This window comes from Calidris pugnax, unplaced genomic scaffold (assembly GCF_001431845.1).
Source record: "Calidris pugnax isolate Ruff unplaced genomic scaffold, ASM143184v1 scaffold13, whole genome shotgun sequence".
Lineage (NCBI taxonomy): Eukaryota > Metazoa > Chordata > Aves > Charadriiformes > Scolopacidae > Calidris > Calidris pugnax.
Window position 1 is genome coordinate 2,698,682 of NW_015090810.1, and position 22,928 is coordinate 2,721,609.

Sequence of the window (22,928 nt, forward strand, 5' to 3'; positions counted from 1 at the left end):
CTATGATTTAAAGGAATATGGTAATACATACCAAGGCAACTAATGGAGGAACTAATTGCAGCAGAGGGGTGTTAGCTCATCCTTTCAACTCAGATTTTGCTCTTGATGAGACCTTTTGTTTTTAATGCTGGCATTCATTCACTGTTAAGACATTGGGCAGAAACAAAAAAAAACCTAAATACGATTTTTATCAAGTGTGAAGTGTTAATAACTGATTCTTGAATGATTTTTATTTCTCAGTTAAATTGCTGTATCTGCATACTAGGCTTCCCATTTGATAACCAGTCATGCTGATGTCCCGCCACAAGAGTTCCTGATCTGTTTCCCTTTTTTCTTTCAGTATAATGAACAGATATATTTTGGGAAGGCACATCTTGATGATAGTCCTCTGCTTTGCTGGTTGGCTCTGCAGCGCACAGCTACAGAAGCTCGAATGTTAAAAGCAGCTGAAAAATTGCTGAGGGCAATAAAACACTGTAGCTCCCCCTGTTATAGAAGGATCCATCCAGATCTTTGTTGTAGTCTGTTGCCAAACTGCAAAGCCCTCCTCGGCGGCAGCCAGCTGGGCTGTACCTGTTTGAGCTAAGTGGTCCATCTGAATGGCCCTTGATGAGTCTCAGGTCCCATCTGCTCTGCTTGCGGGGAGGCGGAAGGCGCAATACGTTAAGTGACCAAAGTTAAAAGAAAGGCTGGCTTCATGAACTGTAACAAAACATTATGCTAATGCCAGCGAGAGGCTTTCTCCTCTATTGAGAAGGCAAAAATCATTCTCGAGAATTGGCTTCATGTTAGAACTGTAAACAGTTCCTATTTTATAACCATACAAGTATGTGGCTTGTTATATTTTCATCCAGAGTCTGTAGGGGTTCTTTTTCCTGCAGGATTTTTTCAAAGCCTGTGCATACCTCTGGAGAAATAAAAGAAAATGAGTTTGTTCTTCATTATTGCTGTTTGCAATAAAGCAAATTGCCTCTGAAAACACAAGGACCGCTCTTCAAAGAGGCATTTCTATGCTCTATCTGGATGTTTGCAAATGTGCATGTGTGTGTGGCTCCCATATGTACTAAGCATGTTTGTTACCGCATATGGCTGACTTCTTTACCCTGCCTGCTTTTAATGCGCCCTCGTACACTAATTCGGGCTGTCAGTGAGGCAGAAGGGGGGAGGAGAGGTGTTCCCTGTTACGAAGTGTTTACAACAGTGAGTTATAGGAGGATGACCACAGTGTTTTGGGGACATAAGCAGTAGCCTTCATTAACCTGTTTAGCAGTTCACTTGTGAGCAAGACAAACAGTCTAAAGCCTGATCCAGCTGTATTCATGAATTTATTCCTTAGCAAATAATGGTGGATAAAATTAGCAGACATCTGGAAGAGGCACATATTTCAAAGTTATTTTGGTTGAAATGTATAAAGCACACCATGAAGAATATGATTGGTAGCTGGTCTTAATAAACAGTTAGTGAGTTCTGCCTGCCTAAAATGCAAAACAGATGTATCTTTGTTCTTTTAAAGTGACTTTGATGAATAAACTACATGTGACGTCAGGTCCAAGCTATTGGATGTCTGGGTCCGGCAGAGAAATTTTTTAGAATAAAAAAAAGAAAACTTTCCATTGTAGAGTCTGGAGAGAACAAAGTGAATTCCAGTGCGTTGCTCTCAGAGCAAATAGAAGCAGGTTCAGAGACTTCAGATAGTCAATCCAAACATTTATTATTGATATTATTTTCAGGGAGATCTGTTTTTGTCTGCTGCACTGAACCATTTTCCTCTCCTTGCAGCAAGTCTTAGACTTTGGCTATTTGCATCAGTATTAAGGGGCTCTGGCTTTAGAGGTTTTTTTTTTTCTTCTGAGTTGGTTTTTTTTTTTTTTTCCTCCCATTTTAGTTTTGAGAGAGGGAGGGCTGGGAGGAGGAGGAGGTGAAGGAGGAGGGTGAAAAGGAGGACAGGCAAATGCTTCCAAAAGGAGAAGGACTATGCAGGCAGAATACTATATCTAAGGACTTTTAACTCTGCTGGTTTTTGCTTTTGTTTTGTCATGAGCAATTTAACATTTTTCAGGGCAATAGTCTGTGCTTTAGTGTGCATTTTTTGGCAGATTGACCAGGCAGGCAGTTTAGTGCTGTACCCCTTGTGTCAGGAAGTCAGCTCATTCTCTGCAGGTGTTTCATCCATAAACAAGCATCAGCCACAGACTTCTTTTTCTTTACGGAAACCCTCTGGAATTTAACTTTCAGATACAAATACTTGGAGAGGTTGGCAGCAGAGGAGTATGAGAAGGAGCTGAAGAGTCGGAGCATAAGCCGAGGCAGAAGTGAGCTGTCCTTGAACCTGAGATCTCCTTCAGCCCCATCCTCACCTGTACCCAAGTGTGTCAGCCCTGCATCCATAGAGTCCCAGGAAGAGCTGAAGACCCCTTCCACCCCTTGTGGGACCCCTCAGCCCTCAGAAGGTAAGTGAAAAGGAGGGCAGGGGAAAGAGAAAGTTTCTCTCGGACTAGCAGTGATTTTTGATGCACGAGTGCAAGAATATAACCACTGAGATGCCAAAGTAAAGGGTCTTATTATATTGTTTCATGCTGTCTTCCTAAATTTCCTCTTTTTTTCCATGGATTTGGATGTCTTATAGTCTATTCAAGCAAAGAATACACTGCTAATTGTTGCTATGATTTATATCATCATTGCCTGATGCTATTTGAATGGAATAATTGGAAAATACAGCATACAGAGGGTCTTAATTTTAGCATTATGTTCCTTGTATATTAGAAGTTACTGAATACTAAATCAACAATATTCCTGCCAACAGATTTTGCTTATGTGGATTCTCTGAAAGAAATGCAACAGATGAATGCCAAGATTATAATAACCATCCAGGCAGAGCACAGACTGAATGGGGCAAACAGAAAAGGTCTTGAGTTGAAGGCAGGGAGGGTGTGTTGGTTATTTTTAACACCAGCAAAAACTCTTAAAATTGTAGTACAAGTAGTAAAGGACTTAAAAGAGACCACAGACAATTAGTAAAAAGGAAAGTATAATTAGTGTTTGCACGGTTGGTTTGCTGTCATATAATTTATTGGTGTACAGAGCAATATTTTTTGTGTTTGCGCGTCATCCTGCCACTTGCATCATGTACCCCTCCTTCAGTCCTCAAAAAAACGCCCACCATACAGATTTATATTTGCGCCACGTGATGTTGCATTAACATTGGGAGCTAGAATGCATGTCGAGGGTGAATTATCGCCATCATTCATTTTTATTTTATTTGATTTCCTGCTAGGTGCTATTGGTGATTAATGCATTTGTAACTTGCACTGCTTGGTTTTATTGAGTGTTATGGCTGGTAGCATGCTATAAAGCAAGGCAATTTAAGAAAAAAGTTAGAAATACTGAATGTTGCATATGCTTGTCCTCACCATACTAAGTAGGTGAAGTTTATTTAATTTAGGGTTGTATATTTTCCCAATTATATTCCCAGTTTTCTTTTCTGGCACCTTAAAAGTCTCAGTGGAATCATTTGAGCTTAAAAAACATGGATATTTTCCTGTAACACTGATATTCAGAAACATCCAGATGCCTTCTTTTTTTTTTTTTTTGAGTGCAATATTGCTTTTACTGCAAATAAGCTGGATTTTTCCACCATTAGGATTTCAGAGCTGGGTAGGGAACAAGTATCTCTTTTATGGTGATTATTTTAACATATTTCTCATGGAAGCATTAAAAAAAATAATATTAAGGCATGAAATGGAGCAGCCCAATCCATTTGGAGAATACATTTACAGCAGGTGTACAGGGCAACTTCAGGCAACCAGAATATGGCAAAGCTATCAACACATGGGTAGGCAGGACATCTCTACTAAAACTCCTGGCAGTATCAGTAGGCATAAGAGGGCAGCACTTTGGAAGCCTAGCAAATGGACTGCAAGGAGGGCACATATGGATGGTGCAGGGTAAGCCTCCAGCCAAGGGCAGCTGCAAGCAGATGGCCAGCACACCACTGGAACAGGGGCCTGAAATCTGCATATTTGAGTGGGAGCTGCGCATGGGGAAGGAAACTGCTGTTCCAGGCCTACCAAAAGCACTGGAAAGATCATATGAAGTAACAGGCAAGTGGGCAGGGCAAGCTCTCTCATCTGCAGCTGGCCAGATTATTGGATATCAGCCAACAGTTGGCAGGCTTATTTATAGATTTTGTGCCATGGCCTCTAGATGATTATTTGTGTTCTTTATGCTCTATAATGTATTAAAATCTCAGCTTTTACTGTCTTCAGGAAATATTAAGAATTCCACTTAATAAGTAGGAACCCGAGGCATTAACTTGCTTAAGCCAATTGTAGGGAATAGAACTACGGACAGAACATGGATTACTTGTACCCCAAGTTGTTGCTTTGAACACGGGAGTCACCATCTTCCCAAGCAAGGATAAAACTGCAGAAGGAAAACACTTCCTCAGTTCTGTGCATGGGAGCCTCCAAAGACTCTGCAAGAATGGTTTTATTCATTTGCAGAGTTCAAAACCTGAAGTCAAATGGGAAGTTGTGTTCCTCTACTAGCAAAACAATAATTGATTTTCAGCGTCAGATTTATTTTATGCCATTTGTGCTGAAGTATCCTTTGGCCATCCAGTATCTACTGGACTTAAGAAGGAAATGGATTGTGTCTGTGGAACTTTGTCCCATGCTGTGAAACGTCTCAGTATCTCTACCCAGTATAAAAATCTGGATTTACTGAGCTGAAGTGTTTTCTCATATAAAACAATTGGTTCCACTAAAGCAATCAAGTCTTGTAAGACTTACTCTTGTAAAACTTGGGGTATGGCATTCAGAGGAAATGAAGGCAGTCCCATAACTGCAAAATGGAACTTAATATTTTTTTTTTCAAAGCAGCTACTTCCTCCATTGTAATTTCGTTGGAGAATTTTTTATGAAGTGCACATGTGCAGTAAAGGAGACCAACAATAACCAAGACATCTCTGAAGTCAGTCCACAAAGGAATTGGAGATGAGCTCTTCTCTGAGAGGAGCAGCTTTTTTAGCACTTGAGGAAGTAAGCAGGCCAACCCAAGTGGATGTTGTGGACAGCAGGAAACTTTCTGAACATATTAGTAGCTAAGCAAGGTCAAATACTGCCTAGAGTATGATTGGTGAAAGCATCTTGGCAGATGGAGAAGCACCAGAGCATGAGGGCACACTGAGGCCATTGCAGCCCCAGTTGAAGATCTAAAGGAACCATAGTACAGAAAGTCAGAGGAGGACCTGGGGTGGAGGACAAAGAAAGATCATTTCTGACTTCATGAAGAAAGAGCAAGTTTCCTACTGGTGAATTCCTGAATTCACAGCAGGAGGAATCCCATGCTGGAGGAAGTGAAGTGAGATAACAACCAAGACTTTAAGCAATGCCCGAACAATTGAACCAAGAGGGCTTGTGTAGATATAGCTCTCTTCAGACTTATTGTATGCCTCCTCAAGAGACACTTAGCATTTGTATCTCCAAGGTCCAAGTAGAGAACAGAGAAAACAGATGAAGATGTGGTTGCCTAATCTATTACCCTGGTAGTGGATTAGATGTGGGTCCAGAGGGGTGTTTGTTCTCTTTGAGGGTTTATAACACTGGGGCTTGAAGTCTTACCGGCAGGTACGTAGGACACAACATCTTGTGTCTGCTTGAGAGTACGTTTATAGTTGAGTGTTGGAAGAAAAGTCATTTTCCTCCATGTTCCTGTATAGCATTATGAGTTTGTAGCCATGGTTTTCAGAAGGGAGCAGCTTGCTGTCCTCTCTAACCTCTCACTCAAAAGAGGGCTATCCCCAGCATCCAATCAGATCATGATGCTAGGGCTTTACGTGGCCAAGTCTTGAAAATGCAGATTACACCATCTCTAAAAATGGCAAGATCTGTACAAATTTATTGAGGGACCCTGCTACTGTCTCTTTTAGTGATAAGATTACACATCACTGGGAGATTTCATTCTTCCAAGAAGTCTTTGCATTTTTTTCCAGTAATACATTTTTAGAGATTAAGTTCTGGTGGAAAAAGAAGTGGTCATATGATACAAAAATTAGTCCTTAAAGCCACATTCCATTTTCCTTCTCTTGGTAAATCCAATTGCAAGTAAAACTTCTGCTAATTTAAAGACCCCAATTCACTCATTTGTTTTAGTGGAGGAGGGGAAAGCTAAGCCTTGAAAGAAGTGTGAAAAGTAGTATACACAAGTGAAAAGAGATTAACTCTACTACATAATCTGGCAATCCCAATTTAGGTTTTAAGAACTGTGTATGTGTAAGAATTGTGTGGGGGTTTTTTAAATAAAATGTGTTGCTTATAACGGCATCACACTTCTTACAAATTCCGGCTTTGTTGTTGTTGCTTCTTGAAATGACTGTGCATTGCTTCCCTGAGTTCTTGCACTTTCCACCAGCAGAAGTCTGAAGACAGGGCACAGAGCCTGGTCTGTTATTTAATTTTGTTGCCACCTGCAAGGTTGCCACTTAGAGTAGTGTTTTGACTGGTGTGAAAATCAATGCAGTAGATATGGGACTGAAAGTTCCAGCTCATTTCAAATAGGCGACCACCAAGCATTCGCTGAGAATTGTACTTTTTAACATCTTTAGAAGTTCTCACCAATATCAGCCCAATGGATTACACTGGAACTGCAAGTGATAGACAGATGTGCAGCTTGCTGGCTTTGTTCTAGCGTTTGCTGATAGATCTGATCTTTTAACTGCTTTTTAAGGAAAGTGCTATTGGACTTAGCTCACTATTTGCAAATTACTTGGGTTATGGGTGGGTTGTTTGACCTGATCCCAAAAGATAGAGAGACCATCAGAATGAGTGTCAACATATCCCTGTTTTGTTCTAGAAGTGCTTAGATTTTGATACTCTTTGAACTCAAAGGAGCAGCCTGTGTCAGTACGTTGCTCTTTATTGTTTGTTGTATATTAGATTCTGCTAAGATACTACATCTTTCTGGTGTGTGTGGAGTATTTCTGGTGTGAAGAGTACCCAGAATTCTTTTGAACATTCTAATTTTCTCAACCATTTCTTATGTACCACCTGACTTTATCCTATTGAATCTTCAGTGTAGCTTCATCACAACAAAAAGCGCCATAAGCAATAGCATTGCTGGCCAAATTTTAGTTCGATTCTATCTCTGCCTGAGCTGTTGAGTTGACCTTTTTGGTTATTGCAAGACAGCTTTTTCTTTTTTTAGGGAGAAAAATTTAAAATTCGTACAAAACTATGGTTATTCAAAGATGAATTGATGACATTTATATATATGAGCCATTGCAGCATGGCAAGTCTTTCATGCTACAGTAACATGTTAGTACCAGGACCTCCTGAAGAATTCCTAAGCTTGCATCCCAGTTATATTAAAATATTGGCTTGACTTTAAAATGCTCTTGTGCTGTACCTACACACTGACAGCTGTGATCAGAAACACACCATTGGGATTCAGAGTGTCTGCCAACTTCTTTTTGCCAGCTGTCACTAATTTTTATTTTCTTGTAGGCAGTGCCCAGTATACAGGCGTAGGTAAGATATATTTAGAGAGACAAGGCACATGCAGAGCTGCCGTATTGTTAGATTTTTAAATGTTCTTTATGTAGAAGAGGGATAAGGTAAGCTTCTAATTGGGAGTGTTTTGAAATATCTTAGAGGGATTGAGTGTGCATGGACTATATAAACATATTACATATTACATGTACACTTATGTCATATATATGCATGTCTAGTTATTTAACTAATTATACATAGAATCAATTGTGAAAGTGTAGAAGCTTAGCTCAAGTGAAATCAGGAGCAAAATATAATTTGCAGTTTAGTACACTTAAATTATATGAAATTAAGTGGAATAGTGTGGTACTGAAGATGCATTAGTGAAAGCTAATGTAAAAGAATGTTATTGTAAAGATAGGCACAGGCATTATTAGAAATCATTATTCTTTGTATGGGTGTCTCAGAAAATAGGATAGGCACACAACATGAAATAGTCTTAAGAAAACTTTGTGGCCTACATTATTTTGGTTTATGCATTCTCAGAATAAATCTATTTACCTGTTCTCTAGAGGACTGAAACGTTTGGATCACATTCCAGTGGGATGCTTTTTTTCCTTCAAATATTTGTATAGTTCTTGAAGACATTCTCATTGTACAGCAAGCAATCCAAAGACGAGTCCAGAAGGCTCTTTTTCAATATTGTAATGAAAAGCAGTTAACAGAGGGGAAAAGTAAAGTATGACTTGGTCATTGTAGTTCAGCCACCCTACAAGATACAGGGAATTTGGGGACTATGGACAACTAACATGCATGCCCATTTTCATCACTCTTGCATGGCCATTCCAGCTTTCAGAACATTGTGAGCTGCTTGATGTGAATATGTGTGGATGCTCTTCAGTTTCTTTGCAGCATGCAGAGAATATTTGCATGTCAAAATCCGCTAAAGGTAGATGAATGAATTTTACTGTCAATGATAAAGCAAGGAAGAAGAAACCAAGTATACTATCAACAGTGTTTGCTGTGTGCCAATCGATAAAAAAGCTCGTTGTATACCATATGCCAACCAATTGGAAACTAGATTTGTGCCATATGCCAACCAGTTGGAAACTTTGTTCAGTTTTGATGTGGCTATTCTGAAGTAAATGTGCATGAAAAAACATATGTTTTTTGTCAGCCAAATGTGTGACAGTGCCATTTCCAGACTGTGCCATTCAACTGTGTTAATAAAACTAATATTTGTATTTTTTCGTTGAAGTGTTCCTCGTCAGGTGAAAAAAGAATGCTCCAGAACCCAAAGAAAACTCAACCAAAAGCCACAATCTTCCTCCTTTTTGTTTTTTAAAAGATCTGTTCCTTCCTGGCTGTGTCTAGGCACTGAGTTGTCAATGTCATGCTCAGGTGGGATGCCCATTTTCTGCTGGTTCAAATCCTTATCCGAGTCCAACACTCCAGCTGTGGAAGTATGTATAAAAGCAGCGGGCTGGCTCCAGACAGCAAGCGAGGGGGTTTGCCAGGTCGCTCTCATGTGCGGTGCTGTCGTCGCACAACATTCATCAGTCTGTTGCTCCTAATGTTCAGCATGCCATGGACTTGCTTTTTATTTTCTTTCCATAAGGCACTAGTACAACTTTCACATCGCTCTCATTTAGAGGGCTGAGCCTGAGATGACTCCGCTGTTAAGTGAATCTCTTTCTCCCGTTGTTCTCTTCACCAGTGAGTGCCAGTGAACCCGAACCAGAGACAGAGACAGAACCAGAGCAGGAGGCTGAGGCCGAGCAGGGAACGGAGACACCCAAGGAAATAGAGGCTACAGAGGTGGGACCAGAGAGTGAGGTGGAGCAAGGACCAGAGAGAGAGCCAGAAGAAAGTGCAATACTCAGTGAAAAAGAGAGGCAGAATGAGGAAGTGAATGAAAAAGACAACTGCTCTGCATCCAGCATATCCTCAGCAAGCAGCACTTTAGAGAGGGAAGAGAGAGAGGACAAGTTAACCAGTGACAATGAAACTGGTAAAGTGAAGCTTTTTCAATAATGAAGGGTTTCTGGTGGAAAAAAAATGTTAAATTAACAGCTCTGTTGTTGTCTTAATTAGCTAACAAATGCTTTGCGCCTATCTAAGACTTTCTTCACCGTGGCCGAGTCTGATCTACTTTCTGCTTGGAAATCCACAGACTTTAATGGGGTTTCTGTGTTTGAGGGACAGTAAGGACTTGATGAAATGAGGTCTCCTTTGGTTTGAGACCATTTTCTTCCCCTAGGATTAATATACTAACTATTGAATCATCATGTTGTAGCGACTCGCATCTCTAGCTTCCAGAGAATTTATTTGGGTTTTCTGCACGTAAAACAATGAAATGAGGGGCTGTGCTGGCATGATTTGTCATGAGATTCCAGATACCTTTTCTCATCCTTTTAGTGGAAGATATAAAGCAATAAGGGCTGGGATTTTTTTCCTTTCCTCTGGTTCTCCTGTCTTGGTTAGGCTTCAGGAAGCAGAGAGAGATACATGGGAGCTGCTGAAGATAAGTCTGGGCTGTGGCTATCTTTTGCTTGTGGAGAGGAGGCACAAGGAGACCTTGTCTGGAAAAGATGAGTTCTGAAGTGACCGGTGTTTCTGGTCAAATATGCCACCAGGCACCTGTAAAGGTCTAGCCTGGAAAACACCTTAAGAAGCAGTTTTCTTCCTGGAGAGATCATGACAACCAGAGCTTGTCATGCAGCCCAGACAGGGAGGGAGTAAAAGGCAGATTTTGGCCATTGTTGATTAATTACTCTTTTCCCCTTTTTATAGTGAGGTAAGCAAATGCAATGGAATTAGGGCACTTGGTTCCCAAGTTTTCTTAGGACTGAATGGTGGAGTGCATTGTCCTAAGTTTTCCAAATTCTACATAAGAAAACAAGAATTGTGTCACAGTATGGAATAGTCTTGCTCTTTCCTGAAAGAAGTGGGATAACTCTGAATCCTAAGGATTACCTCACAGAGATACATTTTCAGATCGTACTGTTCACATTTAAACCCTATCGTATTCTTTTTTCCAGGAAGCATTAAGTTAATTTTATTCTTAATTTAAGAGCTATATTCTTTTCAACCAGCACCAAGATTGAGTTACTTAGAATTCTATTGTACTGTTAAAGGATGTATATGGATATATATTTAGGAAAGGGAGGGGAGGCATGACAGGTGAAGGGGGTTGTTACACTATGGCATAGTCCAAGTGCAACTAAGGGAGAACAAGTTACAGGTTTTTTTCCCCTCATCTTCCTTTTTACCAAAGATTTATTAGGTTGTGCTATGTAGGAGGACTCATGTAGGTGAGGAGATTTGGAAAGCAAATGAAACCGCTTTCTCCAGCAATTCCCACATTCCCGATAAGCAGTTTGCCATTTATGAGGTGGCCCATTGGTTCTGCCCAGACACATTCAGGACAAAGCAATAAGACTTTGGTCCTGTCTCCCCCTTCGTTAGCCATCCTGCTGAATTTGTCTTCCAGCAAGTCTTGTTTCTCCGATGGTATTTCAAAGCTTTGGAGAGTTGGTATTTCAGCCTGTGGAGAGGAGGGCAGAAGAGTCCATCAGGGTAGCCAGAGTCTTCCCAGCAATAGCCTTTGATCAACTAGGGCAGATGGAGGCAGACTTGGGGAGTCTTACAGGTAGTGTCTGGGTGAATTCTGAGCAGTTTTGCAAAGGGGTTAAATCTTGGAGGATGCCAGCTGGTGAAAATGAGCGTGAGTAGGTCATGTGGGATTTGTAGGAGGACTGCTAGGAGCAGTCTTGAACATCTTTGAAGAAGAGGCTGGGAGTAGGGGCAAAACCTCTGTGGGGCCTCAGCTGGGTAAAATATATGCTGTGAGGAAGGAGTTGTTTAGTCATGTTTTCTAGTGAAACTACCTCAGAGACAAACCTGAGAGACTACCTCAGGTGACAAATCTTGGTGAGAATAGCAATTCCATGGATAAAGTCTGAAGAAAAATGAACAGGTAATGGAAGTAGTCAAGCCTCCTGCAGGAAAGTAGAAGGCAACAGTTTTGGAGGTTGTATCCATTGCTGAAAAAATGTCTTTCCTTTGTCTGGGATCAAACCTCTGGACTCATTTTAAAATGGGGTTTAGAGATTGATCCAAAATCAGTGGGAGAGTCATTGTTGTCCAAATGCTTTGTCTTGTGAGGCCCAGCCTACATTTTGATGTGATGGTACTTCAAAGAGGAGGGGGGCAGTTGTGGATCCTGGATGTGGATCTCACTGAGGGAACACCTTCTTAGAGCAGAGGGCTAGATGTTATGGTAAGAAAGCAATTCCATTGATGAGGGAAGTCATAAAGGATGTTTAAAAATCTAAAGTATTGAAAAAGATGGGAGCATAAAGGGAGAAACAAAGATAAAATGGAAATTTAAGAGAAAGGGCAACTGAAAGGTATAAAAGAAAAATCTTTAACCACAAGGGGCCAAAAGGAAGACAGGCTAGCAATCAAAATAAAATATATTTAAGAAATAGAGTTTATAAAAATTATATTAATAAAATGTGTAAAGACTCTGGGGAACAGAAGGAATCCCATACAAGAAGTACAGTTAAGGGTGAAGAATTATCTGATGCCTGCTGGAAAAAGAAGCACCATAATTTTTAGACACATTATCCACATTGGGTAGCAGTATTATGTTCAGGGAAATGTAGTCAAAGAGATGCTTACATCATTTATTTTTACAATTTCACTGCTATAGGTTGTTATTTATGGTGCTATCTCTAACCTGTTATTTTGCAGATTATTGTTGAGAAAAGCAGTAGTCAGAAAGATGAAGCTCCGTTACAGTGACATGTTAAGTGATTGTGAAGTGGGAAGAAGGCCATTAGGTTTTCAATGCTGTCATGCATTACAGGGAGGGTAACAGTGGTTGATGAACAGCATGCTGAAAAATCTTTTATAAAGGTGCTCATATTCCTAGAAGTAGCTTTAAAAATCTTGCTTCTGCTTATACTCACTGAGTTACCCTGAGAGCTGTATCCTGGGTATGCAACCTGCTCTGGGATTCAAATAGTCCATTGTCAAGGTGACCCAGGTACCCAGCCTGGAGGTCTGAAGAACAGTCAACCGTGAAAGCTGTCCTCCCCTAGACAGCAGGGAGGGAGGGATGTTCACCTTTACATCAGCCAGGGAAGATGTCTTTTATAAGGAAGTTTTGCTGGGGTCATTTCAGTGTATGGCCAGGTGAAAAGTACAACGATAACCTCTTAAGGTTAAGGTTAAGCCTCATTCTGGATTACTAAAGGTTCTGAGCATTTATGCACTGTATAATTGAGCTGAGGTAGTAACTACAAACATGAAAACTTACAGATTTCAGGATGAACCTGAACCTTGAAATCCTGACAGTTACACAGTCCCTCATGAGCTACACTGATTATTTTCTGTTCCCATTCCTTTTTGTGATAATTGCTCCCAGCCCATCAAGATTGGGCCATATGTCAGCACTGTCACTTATTTTAAAATTTTCAAAGCTACTGCTTGCCCAGTTTCAGACTAATTGTGCATGTGTCCCCCAATATTTTTTCCAGTGGGTTGAAGACTCTTCTTGGTGCTCTGGTTCCTTCCCTTTGACTCTTCCCATCTATGTGTGTGTGTGATTGCAGGTCCGTGGTTGCAGACCGTTCAGGATGCTGGTGTGAATGAGCAGTGCAGCAACATCCTTAACAACAAGCGGTTTATGCTGGACATGTTGTATGCGCATAACAAAAAGCCCAAGGATGAAGAGGAGAAAGAGCTGGAGGCGAAGGAGGAAAAGAAGGAGACGGAGGAAAGCGAGGAGTCACTCACTAGTCTAGCCAGTAGGATCTCTATCCTTCAGGCCACAAAGCAGGCCAAAGACGAAAGTGTCAAAAAGATGGAGATCGGAAATTTGGACAACCAAGGCAGCGTGAAAGCCTTTGCAGAAAAATTCAACAGTGGTGAGCTGGCCAAGGGGACGGCCATGCCTGAAGATGAAATCAGTGAACAGGTCTCCGAGAAAACACCAGCACAGCCAAAGAAGGAATCTGACTACATCTGGGATCAGCTCATGGCTAATCCTAGAGAACTTAAAATCAAAGACATGGATTTTACAGACTTGGGGGAGGAGGATGATGTAGATGTGTTGGACATGGATATGGGTCCTGGGGACTCCCTTGCTCCCCCTCCTCCACCTCCACCTTCTTTTCTGGGTTTGCCTCCTCCACCACCTCCCCCGCTGTTTGGATGCCCGCCTCCACCTCCACCCTCTGCTAATTTATTGGCTCCTCCTCCACTGTTCAGCACTCCTCAGGGTTTAGGGTCACCCCAGGTTTCTAGGGGTCAGCCAGCATTTATAAAGAAGAAGAAAACCATCCGTCTGTTTTGGAACGAGGTACGGCCATTTGAGTGGCAGTGTAAAAACAACAAACGCTGCAGAGAATTCCTGTGGTCGAAACTGGAACCCATTAAGGTGGACACTTCCAAACTGGAGCATCTCTTTGAGTCTAAATCCAAGGAACTGCCTGTCACGAAGGTACAGTTTGTATTCAGCTTGCTATTATTTTGCTATTGTATTGGTATTCATTCTGACTTAGATCTAGGTGATTTATGTCATTTATATGAAAACAGTGGAAATTACTGGATGTGTTTCTAGCTTGATCTATGATGGAAAGTATTCCATAGTCTGAATCTGGGAGATGAAGCTAGGGTGCTGTATGTGCCAAGCTGCCCTCTTATCTCAGGTCTACTGGTTTTGGGATATCACTTCAGGTGGGGAATATCAACAGATTTTACATTAGGTTGTTGGTAGCTAGGTGCCAAACTGAAATCTGAAATGTAAAATATTTTCTGTTACATTCATATAAAGGTCACGGTGTGATGATTCATATCTGTGTATTTGACAGTACTTCACTTGGTAATATTTTCCTAATCATTATGTGGAAAGGTTAGAATATCAAACTGGATCTGCTGCAAAGAGCCTACACATGTGCTTTGTTCTGAAGGATCGATTTATCAGCTGGACCAAGTTTACAGCTAAACGGTGCAGGGGTGTTGGGTTTTTGTTTTATACTGGTGAACAGGCCTATTTTAAATCCTTAATTTATACAATGTGGCCATCCAAATTTTAGGATAGAAGCTGGCACAGGAAATACCTCTGTAACTAGGATTCCCTCTTCCTTAGGAGCGTTGTCATAAAATAAATTCACAAAGTCTGGTGACATGGCTGTTTAACATTAGACTCGACAACAAAAGGAAGTCTTTTATAGTTACATTTAGTAGGAATTTGAAGTAGCATTAAAAAAGTTATTAGCTCGAACATTTGGTTTTCGTGGCTACATGAACTCTTTTTCTTCTAAACAGAATAATTGGTACCAGGCAAACAATATTCTTTCCAGTTAAAATGCTAGTAAAAGATGTCCATCTCTCTTACTTAAATAAATCGCTTTTATGTTTTCTATGTATGCCTATATGTTTTATAGTGACATAAAAATTACAGACAGTACCTTGAATATTTTACTTCTCTTTGGCTACCAAAAGTTGTTATATATATTATGTATCATATATATTATTGTTTGCTCGTAATCTGGGGAGACTGGATGTCTCACGTTAAAAGTTCTCTGTGTCATTCGTTTGGGTTATTAACTCCAAATTTTCTAGTAGTCATTCTTGCTCTTCTTGGCCAAGTGGAAACATTGCAATTTGAAAAAACAAGCCCCTCGGTAAGCACCTAGCAAACAGGTACAAAAATACATGGCTAGTGTCGATCCTGCCATCGCTGTTCTTAGCTGAATTTTTTGTGACACAGATGCACGTAGATGTGAAGCATATGGCATAGCAGCCCTAAAAACACATTCAGCTGATCATTCATTTGGCCAATGCTGAGATTAATTTCTCTCTCTAATTCCTTTTCTGCTGAGGAAGGAATGCTGGTGACGTCATGGTGTGTTACTCCTCATCTCTCTCCCTGTAAATACATATCTGCCACAGATGGTTCATAGATGGAAGGAATGAGAGAGTTTTCTTAGATCCATAAAACATTTAATTCCTCGAATTGAATGTGGAATTATGACATATTTGCCATTTCCAAAATTTAGCTTTGTGCTAAATGCCAGTATTGTAATGGATCAGTCTGGCTGATTTGTAAATCTCTTATTCTCATCAAAAAATTTTTGATAAAATGTTGAATTGTTGAAATTTTGACTTGTTTACTTTTCCAGTCATTTCCTGTGCACATTCCCAAACTACTTTTGGCCATTTCTCCTCCCTCCCCTCACGCTTGCTTCCCAAACCTTCCTGGGCTGCCTGATGCTTTGGCACAGCTTTTGGCTTCTGGCTGGAAGATGAGTGAGCAGGTTTCTTTGAAATTAGTGCAAGTCTGAGGAATGATTTAGGTGACTGCTTTCCTCTTGGAGACTAATAACTGCTCTCTGCATGAGACGTTATACTTTTGGCTCTCTTTCCAGCCTGTCCCGTAACACAGACATAGAAGTCTCATTGTCTCTGTAGAGAAGACAGTGGTGACCAGGGAGTACCATAGTAGAGGTCTACTCGGACTTCTGAGAGTGATGCCTGGTTTTGGTGAATACCAGCAAATCTTCCAGGGTAGGAATGGTCCTTAGATCAAGTGAGAGTAGGATTAATTAAGCAGACCACTGAATCCATAAAAGACTTGAGGTTTGGTACGAAGATCGCACTCAAATTAGGATAGCTCTCGCTTTTTCCAGACTGCTTGGTTTATTTCCAGGGAGTACATTCCCCGTTGTGTCTCGTTTCTCCTGTCCAATGGCTGCAATCCAAAACAGGTTTATTCTATAATATCGTAAAGTCTGACTCACAGCTCAGTTGGTTCAGCTGAAAAAAGAGCACAGAGCAACAAATCAAAAGTCAGATCTCCAGATTTCATAGCAGTAGATGGAAGCAGGTGCATGGAAAAGGAACAGTCCAGAAGGATGAGAGGAGAAGCGAAGTCAGGGCGTGTTGGGGGGAGCTTGGCTTGTGCATATGCTCTTTCATACAGCTGTAACCAATTTTACTCCAGTTTCTAATCCCTCACTGTGATTTCCACAACACACAGCTATAAACAGCTACTTCCTGGCTCATGAGAAGTTTTTCATTAAACACAATAGATTGCAATAAAATAAAGTGGATTTTAAATTGTAGGATATAATATGGGAGTTTGAGGGGGAAGTCTGGGAGGGGAGATTCTTGACTTTAGGAAAACTTATGCCACACTGGACAACTTGCGTATTGATTATAGTTAGCAGAGCACCTTTAGTTGCAGAACATTTATTTTCTGCAGTAGAGGAACACGACATTCTGTGTGCAAATAGAAAGGGAGTGATCAGGTATCCCCTCTAAGCCAGTCTAGAATTTCTTTCCTTCTCACTCAGCCAAACAAAGCAGGTATTTTGGCAAAGTACTTCAAAGTGTTTATTTTTCTGTGAAGAGAAATGAAAACACACAGACACTGCTGAATCAAAAGGTTCGGCCCTCCTGCCATCCACTTGGTTCTGCATGTCGTTTGAATATATCATTTTGCTGATTCATCTATACCCTGTGGGATATAGTAATCCATCGTGTGCCCACAGACATAAAAACTTGTAGGAGTGAAAAATTAAGGAATGTGTTTTCATGCACGCCTAGACTCATATTCTTTTTGAAAACATTTGTTGCAATTTGAATAAATGCCAAGGCAAGCCATAAAAGTGATCAGAATTTCTTTTTAAAAAAGAATCATATATCCTGGACAAAGTCAATGGCAGCTGAGTGATTCCATTTTAGATCCCCAGTGCTAAATCCTTGCTAATTGCGATAGAAATTTAAAAACTGCCATCTCACTATTAAGGGATAGCCCATTTTGTTCTGTACTGATGATGCAGATTGTTCTGCAAGTTTAAATGCAGGAGATATTTCTGAGTTGATGCTCACATATAATTACTTATTTGTATGACCACTGGGAAAGGGATTTAAATTTTGCTGCCTCTCATATCAGTTAAAGCAAAGAGCCGTGCTTTAGACTATGTGCTTATCAGACTGCAAATCACCTTCCGTGGGTTGTTAACTGTTTTTGAATAACCTGTCTAGACTACACAGCCTTCGATAGAGGCAACAGAATCTGACCAGTTAGATCTTGTAAAGATTTGAATTCACTGTAATTATTATAATATTGCAGGAACATTTGCTTCCCACAGATTATACCACCTCATATATTTGTATTCTGGAATTAATTTTTTATTTACATTTTATAATGTAATATTCAGAAGTTTAGGGCTTACGTTACATACTGACACATTAAAATATAAAATCAAGTGCACTAGTGCACTGTTCCCTCAAGCATTTGAAGTCATTCTCTGTTAATGAACTTATAAAGCACAGTCTGGTCACCTAATATTCTAATAGAAATTAATAGTTGTAGCCAGAGACTTACACACGTGCAATTTCTTTGCAGACAAAAAGGAATTCTTTTCCTAGCGGTAGGGTAATAAAGCTCATGGTAGTAAAATCTTTGTCTTTTCTTCATCTTTTTATTCATTTGGAAAGGATTTCTTTGTAACTCAGACATCGTCCCCAGAATGAATTTAAAATCTCTTCTGCCCCTGTTTTTTAAAAGAGTTACTTACCCCAAAGTTTTATACCCCATACGCAGTTATAGCTCTGGAAAATACGTACGTGCTCACATGCCCTATACAGCTCATCTGTCTCTCATAACTCATTGCGAAGGAGCAGGCGCACTGTTGCAATCGCAATCATCCCAGCAGTCAGCATCGTATATCCCCTAAATGAATATGTCTCTCTTGTCAAACTTAGGAGCCTAAAAACAGAGCTGCAAATCTGAGGCTTACTTACCCATACCACATGTGGGAAACCTAAATATAACTCCTTTCCCCCAGCCTTTTCCCTTCTGCTTAAATTCTTTGGAGCTGTGTAATTCTGTGCTGCAAAGGACAAGGTAAAATGTGGTGGTTTAAAAGAGGCTTAGTACAATACAGGCTCAAGAGGAAGCAGTCTCTGGTGAGCCCTGCATGTTTTTATGTGGTCTTGGCCACTAACTGTGGTCCTGAAAATGTGATTAATAGCCCTGGAAGTAAAATTGACTGCTTTAAAGAAGAAGCTGCATCTTGGGATCCTTCAGGTAGCTCCCCACAAAAAGGAGGACTCCCTTACTCAAAGAAAGGAAAATTCAAGAAGGCTTCAAGGTGTTAAGAAGAGAGCAGTTCTGACAGAACGGATATATAAAAATGGAAAACAAATATTTGCTGTCCTAAAATTTATCCTGTTTACTGCAAAACTGTTGTTTCTTTTTAAGTTTAAAAAAACCAACCCTCTTACTACATTCACAGATCACGCACATATGGTAGTCCACAACTCCTGTAAACTGCACTTGTCTTCAGTGTTGTCTGCACCCAGAAGTTGCATCCCACCACATTAATTGTGTTGGTATGATGAAAGGGCTGTGGGGCTGCACGCCTGCTGGGCAGGCTGCTGGGATGGGTGGGCACACCTCCTCCTGCGCAGGCAAGGGGCTGAGCTATGCCAGCAAAAAAAGGCATCTTTGTAATGATACAACTGCGTTCCCATTATGGGCTGACCCACAGCTGGAGGTACTTCGATAAAGTTGTATTTACTAATTTAGTTCTTCAATGCAGAAGCAGCATGTAGACCTGGCAGGAGGGCATTTTTTGCCTCGGTGGTGGCTGTGGTTCAGACCCAAAGGAAGTGGAGAACAAAGCTTTGCGGTCTAAAAAGCAATCCTGAGCGCAGATCGGGGCTGGGGCAGTAAGTTACGATCTCCAAATCTCTTGGCTTTCCCCCAAATCCACAAGAGATGCAAGAGGCACTACTGCTGTAGGCAACACGGGTGATTCCCCGTTCTGTACAGTTGTGTGGGCTGCCACGCTGCAGCCTGGAAAGAGGGATTGCTTAGTCTCTCTCTTTGCCCATTTGAGGCACATCTGTGCTTAAGGCTGCTGCTGCCAGAGCCCCTAAACACAGTCCAGGTAACAGGCTCTACAGGGAGGTCACAGTCACATCTCTGCACCCTGGGCCTTGCTGAAAGATGGGTTTATACACAGTGAAGCATGTCTGTGCTTGCTTCCATCAATGTGCTGGTCTTCTCCCTGCGCTCCTGTGCTAGGCAGCATCCCTCACCCCATCTCTGGTAGGGCAAAGGAAGGGGAAACAGAGAAAACATGTTTCCAAAGTTCATGTATATGGATAGGGAGGAAAATAACCCTGCATATGAGGAACAGAGTCCTCTCCTCTTGCAGCTGCCTGTTATATGACATATAGAGATGCCAAAGAGACATCTTTTAGCATGGGATAATGAGAGAAAGAGAGGCGTGCTGGGGCATAAAAGCAAAGACCACGTTCAATGCTGCATTATGCCATATAAATGGTTTGTGAGTCACCTTGCCTAGTTGGTTTGCATTTTGCCACTATAAGGATGAGGAGAGAGAGGAAGAGATTTCTTGGTTCTTCTCTAGAATGAAATTGAAAGCTTGTGTTGTTAGTTCTTTGTGCTTTCATTATTATTATTTATATTGTAGTTTATACAGGAGGTAAGGTCCAAAGATTATGTCTAGTCTCAAATAAAACTTCAAAAAAAGCGGAAGGGTTGAAATTGTTTGTCACCTGTGAAGGACTTGACAGACATATAATGAGCAGCAAGGTAGAATACCCTTCCTCTGGCAGCCAGAGGTCAGGAAACTCTGCCAGTGTCTCCAGAAAGGCCTCTACAGCTCCTTTGCCAGTGCCTAAGGTGGATTTAGAACACAGGAGAGTGCTGGCAGGCAGGTGGGAACCACCCTCTCCATCTCCCAGCCAGCCACACAGGAGAAAGGGTCTGTGGCTACTCTGAGTTGATGCCTCCAAGGGGGAACTGAGGCCCGTAGCTCATCAGCTGCCTGACTGCTCCCCTGACAGCCCTGTGCCAGCTGGTCCTACCACACAACAGAGCTCTCCCCTGGCAGAGACAGCTTCAGGCTTTTTTCAGACCAAATCCTGCTCCGAACTGCAGCATTCCCAGCCCTCATGGGGACTCCTGTGTCTCAGGCAAGCTCAACTTTGCACGGCATGAGACCGCGTTCAGCTCTCTGGTTAAATCCTGGCAGCTCATGCTGATACCAGCAAGGATGTGGTAGAAGAATTCAGTTTTTTTGGATGACTATAAATGAATTAGATTTACATTCAGTGTCAGCACCATTGAGTAGGGGAAGTCATTAGTGAAAGGAATGACTTTTTCTTTATAAAACAGGCTGGAGGAATAATATTCTTGTTCTCTTCTTTACCAAGAAAACTGCTGCAGATGGGAAGCGACAGGAGATCATTGTATTAGACTCAAAACGAAGCAACGCTATTAATATTGGCTTGACTGTGTTGCCCCCTCCCCGGACCATCAAGACTGCTATTTTGAACTTTGACGAATATGCCTTAAACAAGGAAGGAATAGAGGTAAGAAAGAATAGTCAATGTCTTCAAGTTTGCATTTTCAATGTTTCCTTTTTTCCGATGTTACGCATGCTACAGGCCAGACTTTTGATGGAAGAGGGAAAAGGGAATGCATTATATCACGACTGAGTGTTGAAACTTGTCAAATCAATGCAGTGCGCTCAGAAGTGTGTAGCGTTCATTTGAGGTGGGGCATACTCAGTAAACATGGGTTCCCTGCTTGCTTAGTGTCTGAGTAACAATAGTGTGTTAATTCCTGTCAAGATTTTCTGTTCCTCTGAATCTTGACTGACATATTGTGAGCAGCAAGAATAGGCAGTGAGTTACTAGGGCTGATGTAACTGGTACAGGGTTTAATAAAGTTCATGCCCAGCTAGCTGTTGGAGTGGCTCTAGATTGTATATCTAATGGAAAACAAATACAGTGACTAGCTCTGCTCAAAATAGCATTTCTGTGTTACTGTTGTTTGAAGAAAAGCAGTTGGTATAAAGATTACAAATGATGTAATTTTTACCATTACATGTTTGACTTTGCAGATATTCCTACTGAGATCCAAGATGAGCTCTGTTTATTATATTTTTTATCAAAACATTTTTCTTCTGTGAAGTGTAAAAGAAGCTTGCTGTTCCCCCTGGTTTTTTTCATTGTGGTTGTATTCATTTCAAATCTTTTTTTTTTTTTTTTTTTTAATAACCCTATATCATAGTAAGAGTAATCTGCACAGCTAGAAATCTCAACCAGTGGCTGAGCTGCAGTCACCTTTCAGCGGTTTGGCGCTGTGTTTCATTATTTCCCCCTTTCCACCTTCACTGTGCTGACTACAGAAGAAAATGAGAAAAGCTGGCTGGAATGGAAATGGAGTTGCCAACAGTTACATGCAAAAGAAATGCTAAAGGCAAAAGATTGTTCTAACTAGAGGCAAGGCCTGATTTATCTCTACTAGAATATAGTTTCTTCCCAAGGCTATATTATTTATTTGCGATATATGTAACTTACTGAAATTATGAGGGTGACAAATCAACTTAAAAAGTAATTTTTCATGACCCAGCCCATGCACCCACCACTGCAGTTTGCAGTACTGAGCTTTAAAAAGTTGGAGAGAAGTACCCCTTCAGCCAAGCCCAACTCACAGACCACCAGTTAGATCTCAGTGCTGTAGGCAGTGGTTCCATACGAAGTCCAACATAAAATGGCTGATAAAGATACAGCTTCATTATCTTCCATGTTTCATCTCCTTTAAATTGTGTCCTTCTCTGGCACGTTTAACAGAAGTTCAGCTGCTCTGCACTGCTCACCCTTTCCAGTGCCAAACATCTGTAGCTGGGCTGCCCATCTGCCAACCACCTGTGGTGTCCACAACTGTGAGTGCCTTGTACCACCACACCCTCCTTTGGGTGGCCTTTCCATTAGCTGCCAGAAACCCATAATTTCATTTAAAATATATATGCAGGTAGCTTTCAAATTGAAAAATTCAGAAATCAAGAAATGATACACAGTTAACATACTTTCCCAGTGCTAAAGACAGTGGCATTTCTTGAGTTCTGTGTACACAGCTTGAAGCTAAGGATGTGGGTAATCCTGATGTGATAGTTCAGATATTTGAAATCAAGAGAAAGGAGAAGTGGAATAGAGAACAGGTACTTCTTATCTTGAGGTATGAAGCCTTCATTAGTTGGGAAGGATGATGTTCATGGAGAGAAGAGCTTTTTTTTCTGAATGATCCCTATTTATTTACGTCTTACCAGGTAAAACCCTGCACTGAGTTCAGATTCCCTTCCCCAATCCCCAGTTCACAGATTTTTCTTATAGTACATTGTTACAGAGTCAGACAGACATTGATAGCGAGATAGAGGACTGGATTAAGCCATGCAGAGTTGTCCAAGAGGTGCACAGAGAGGTACAGAAATACATCATTGTGATGCCCACTGTTTTCAGCAGAGCCCTGCCTGTTTTCCGTACTGCCCTTTTGATCTACAGTGTAAACAAGCTTTTTTTCCTGTTTCTGTTCTCCGCTGT

At 41.1% G+C, this 22,928-nt stretch overlaps 1 protein-coding gene across 1 annotated transcript in view; it reads left to right on the top strand.

The window, feature by feature from the left end:
* The window catches only part of FHOD3 (formin homology 2 domain containing 3), a 371,022-nt gene that overhangs the window by 291,836 nt on the left and 56,258 nt on the right, over positions 1–22,928 (top strand). Inside the window, exons 19-22 of the mRNA XM_014938430.1 lie at positions 2,236–2,450; positions 9,205–9,498; positions 13,109–13,998; positions 20,757–20,915. Of these exons, the coding sequence (XP_014793916.1) occupies positions 2,236–2,450; positions 9,205–9,498; positions 13,109–13,998; positions 20,757–20,915 (1,558 nt within the window). The remainder of the gene's footprint in view (positions 1–2,235; positions 2,451–9,204; positions 9,499–13,108; positions 13,999–20,756; positions 20,916–22,928) is intronic.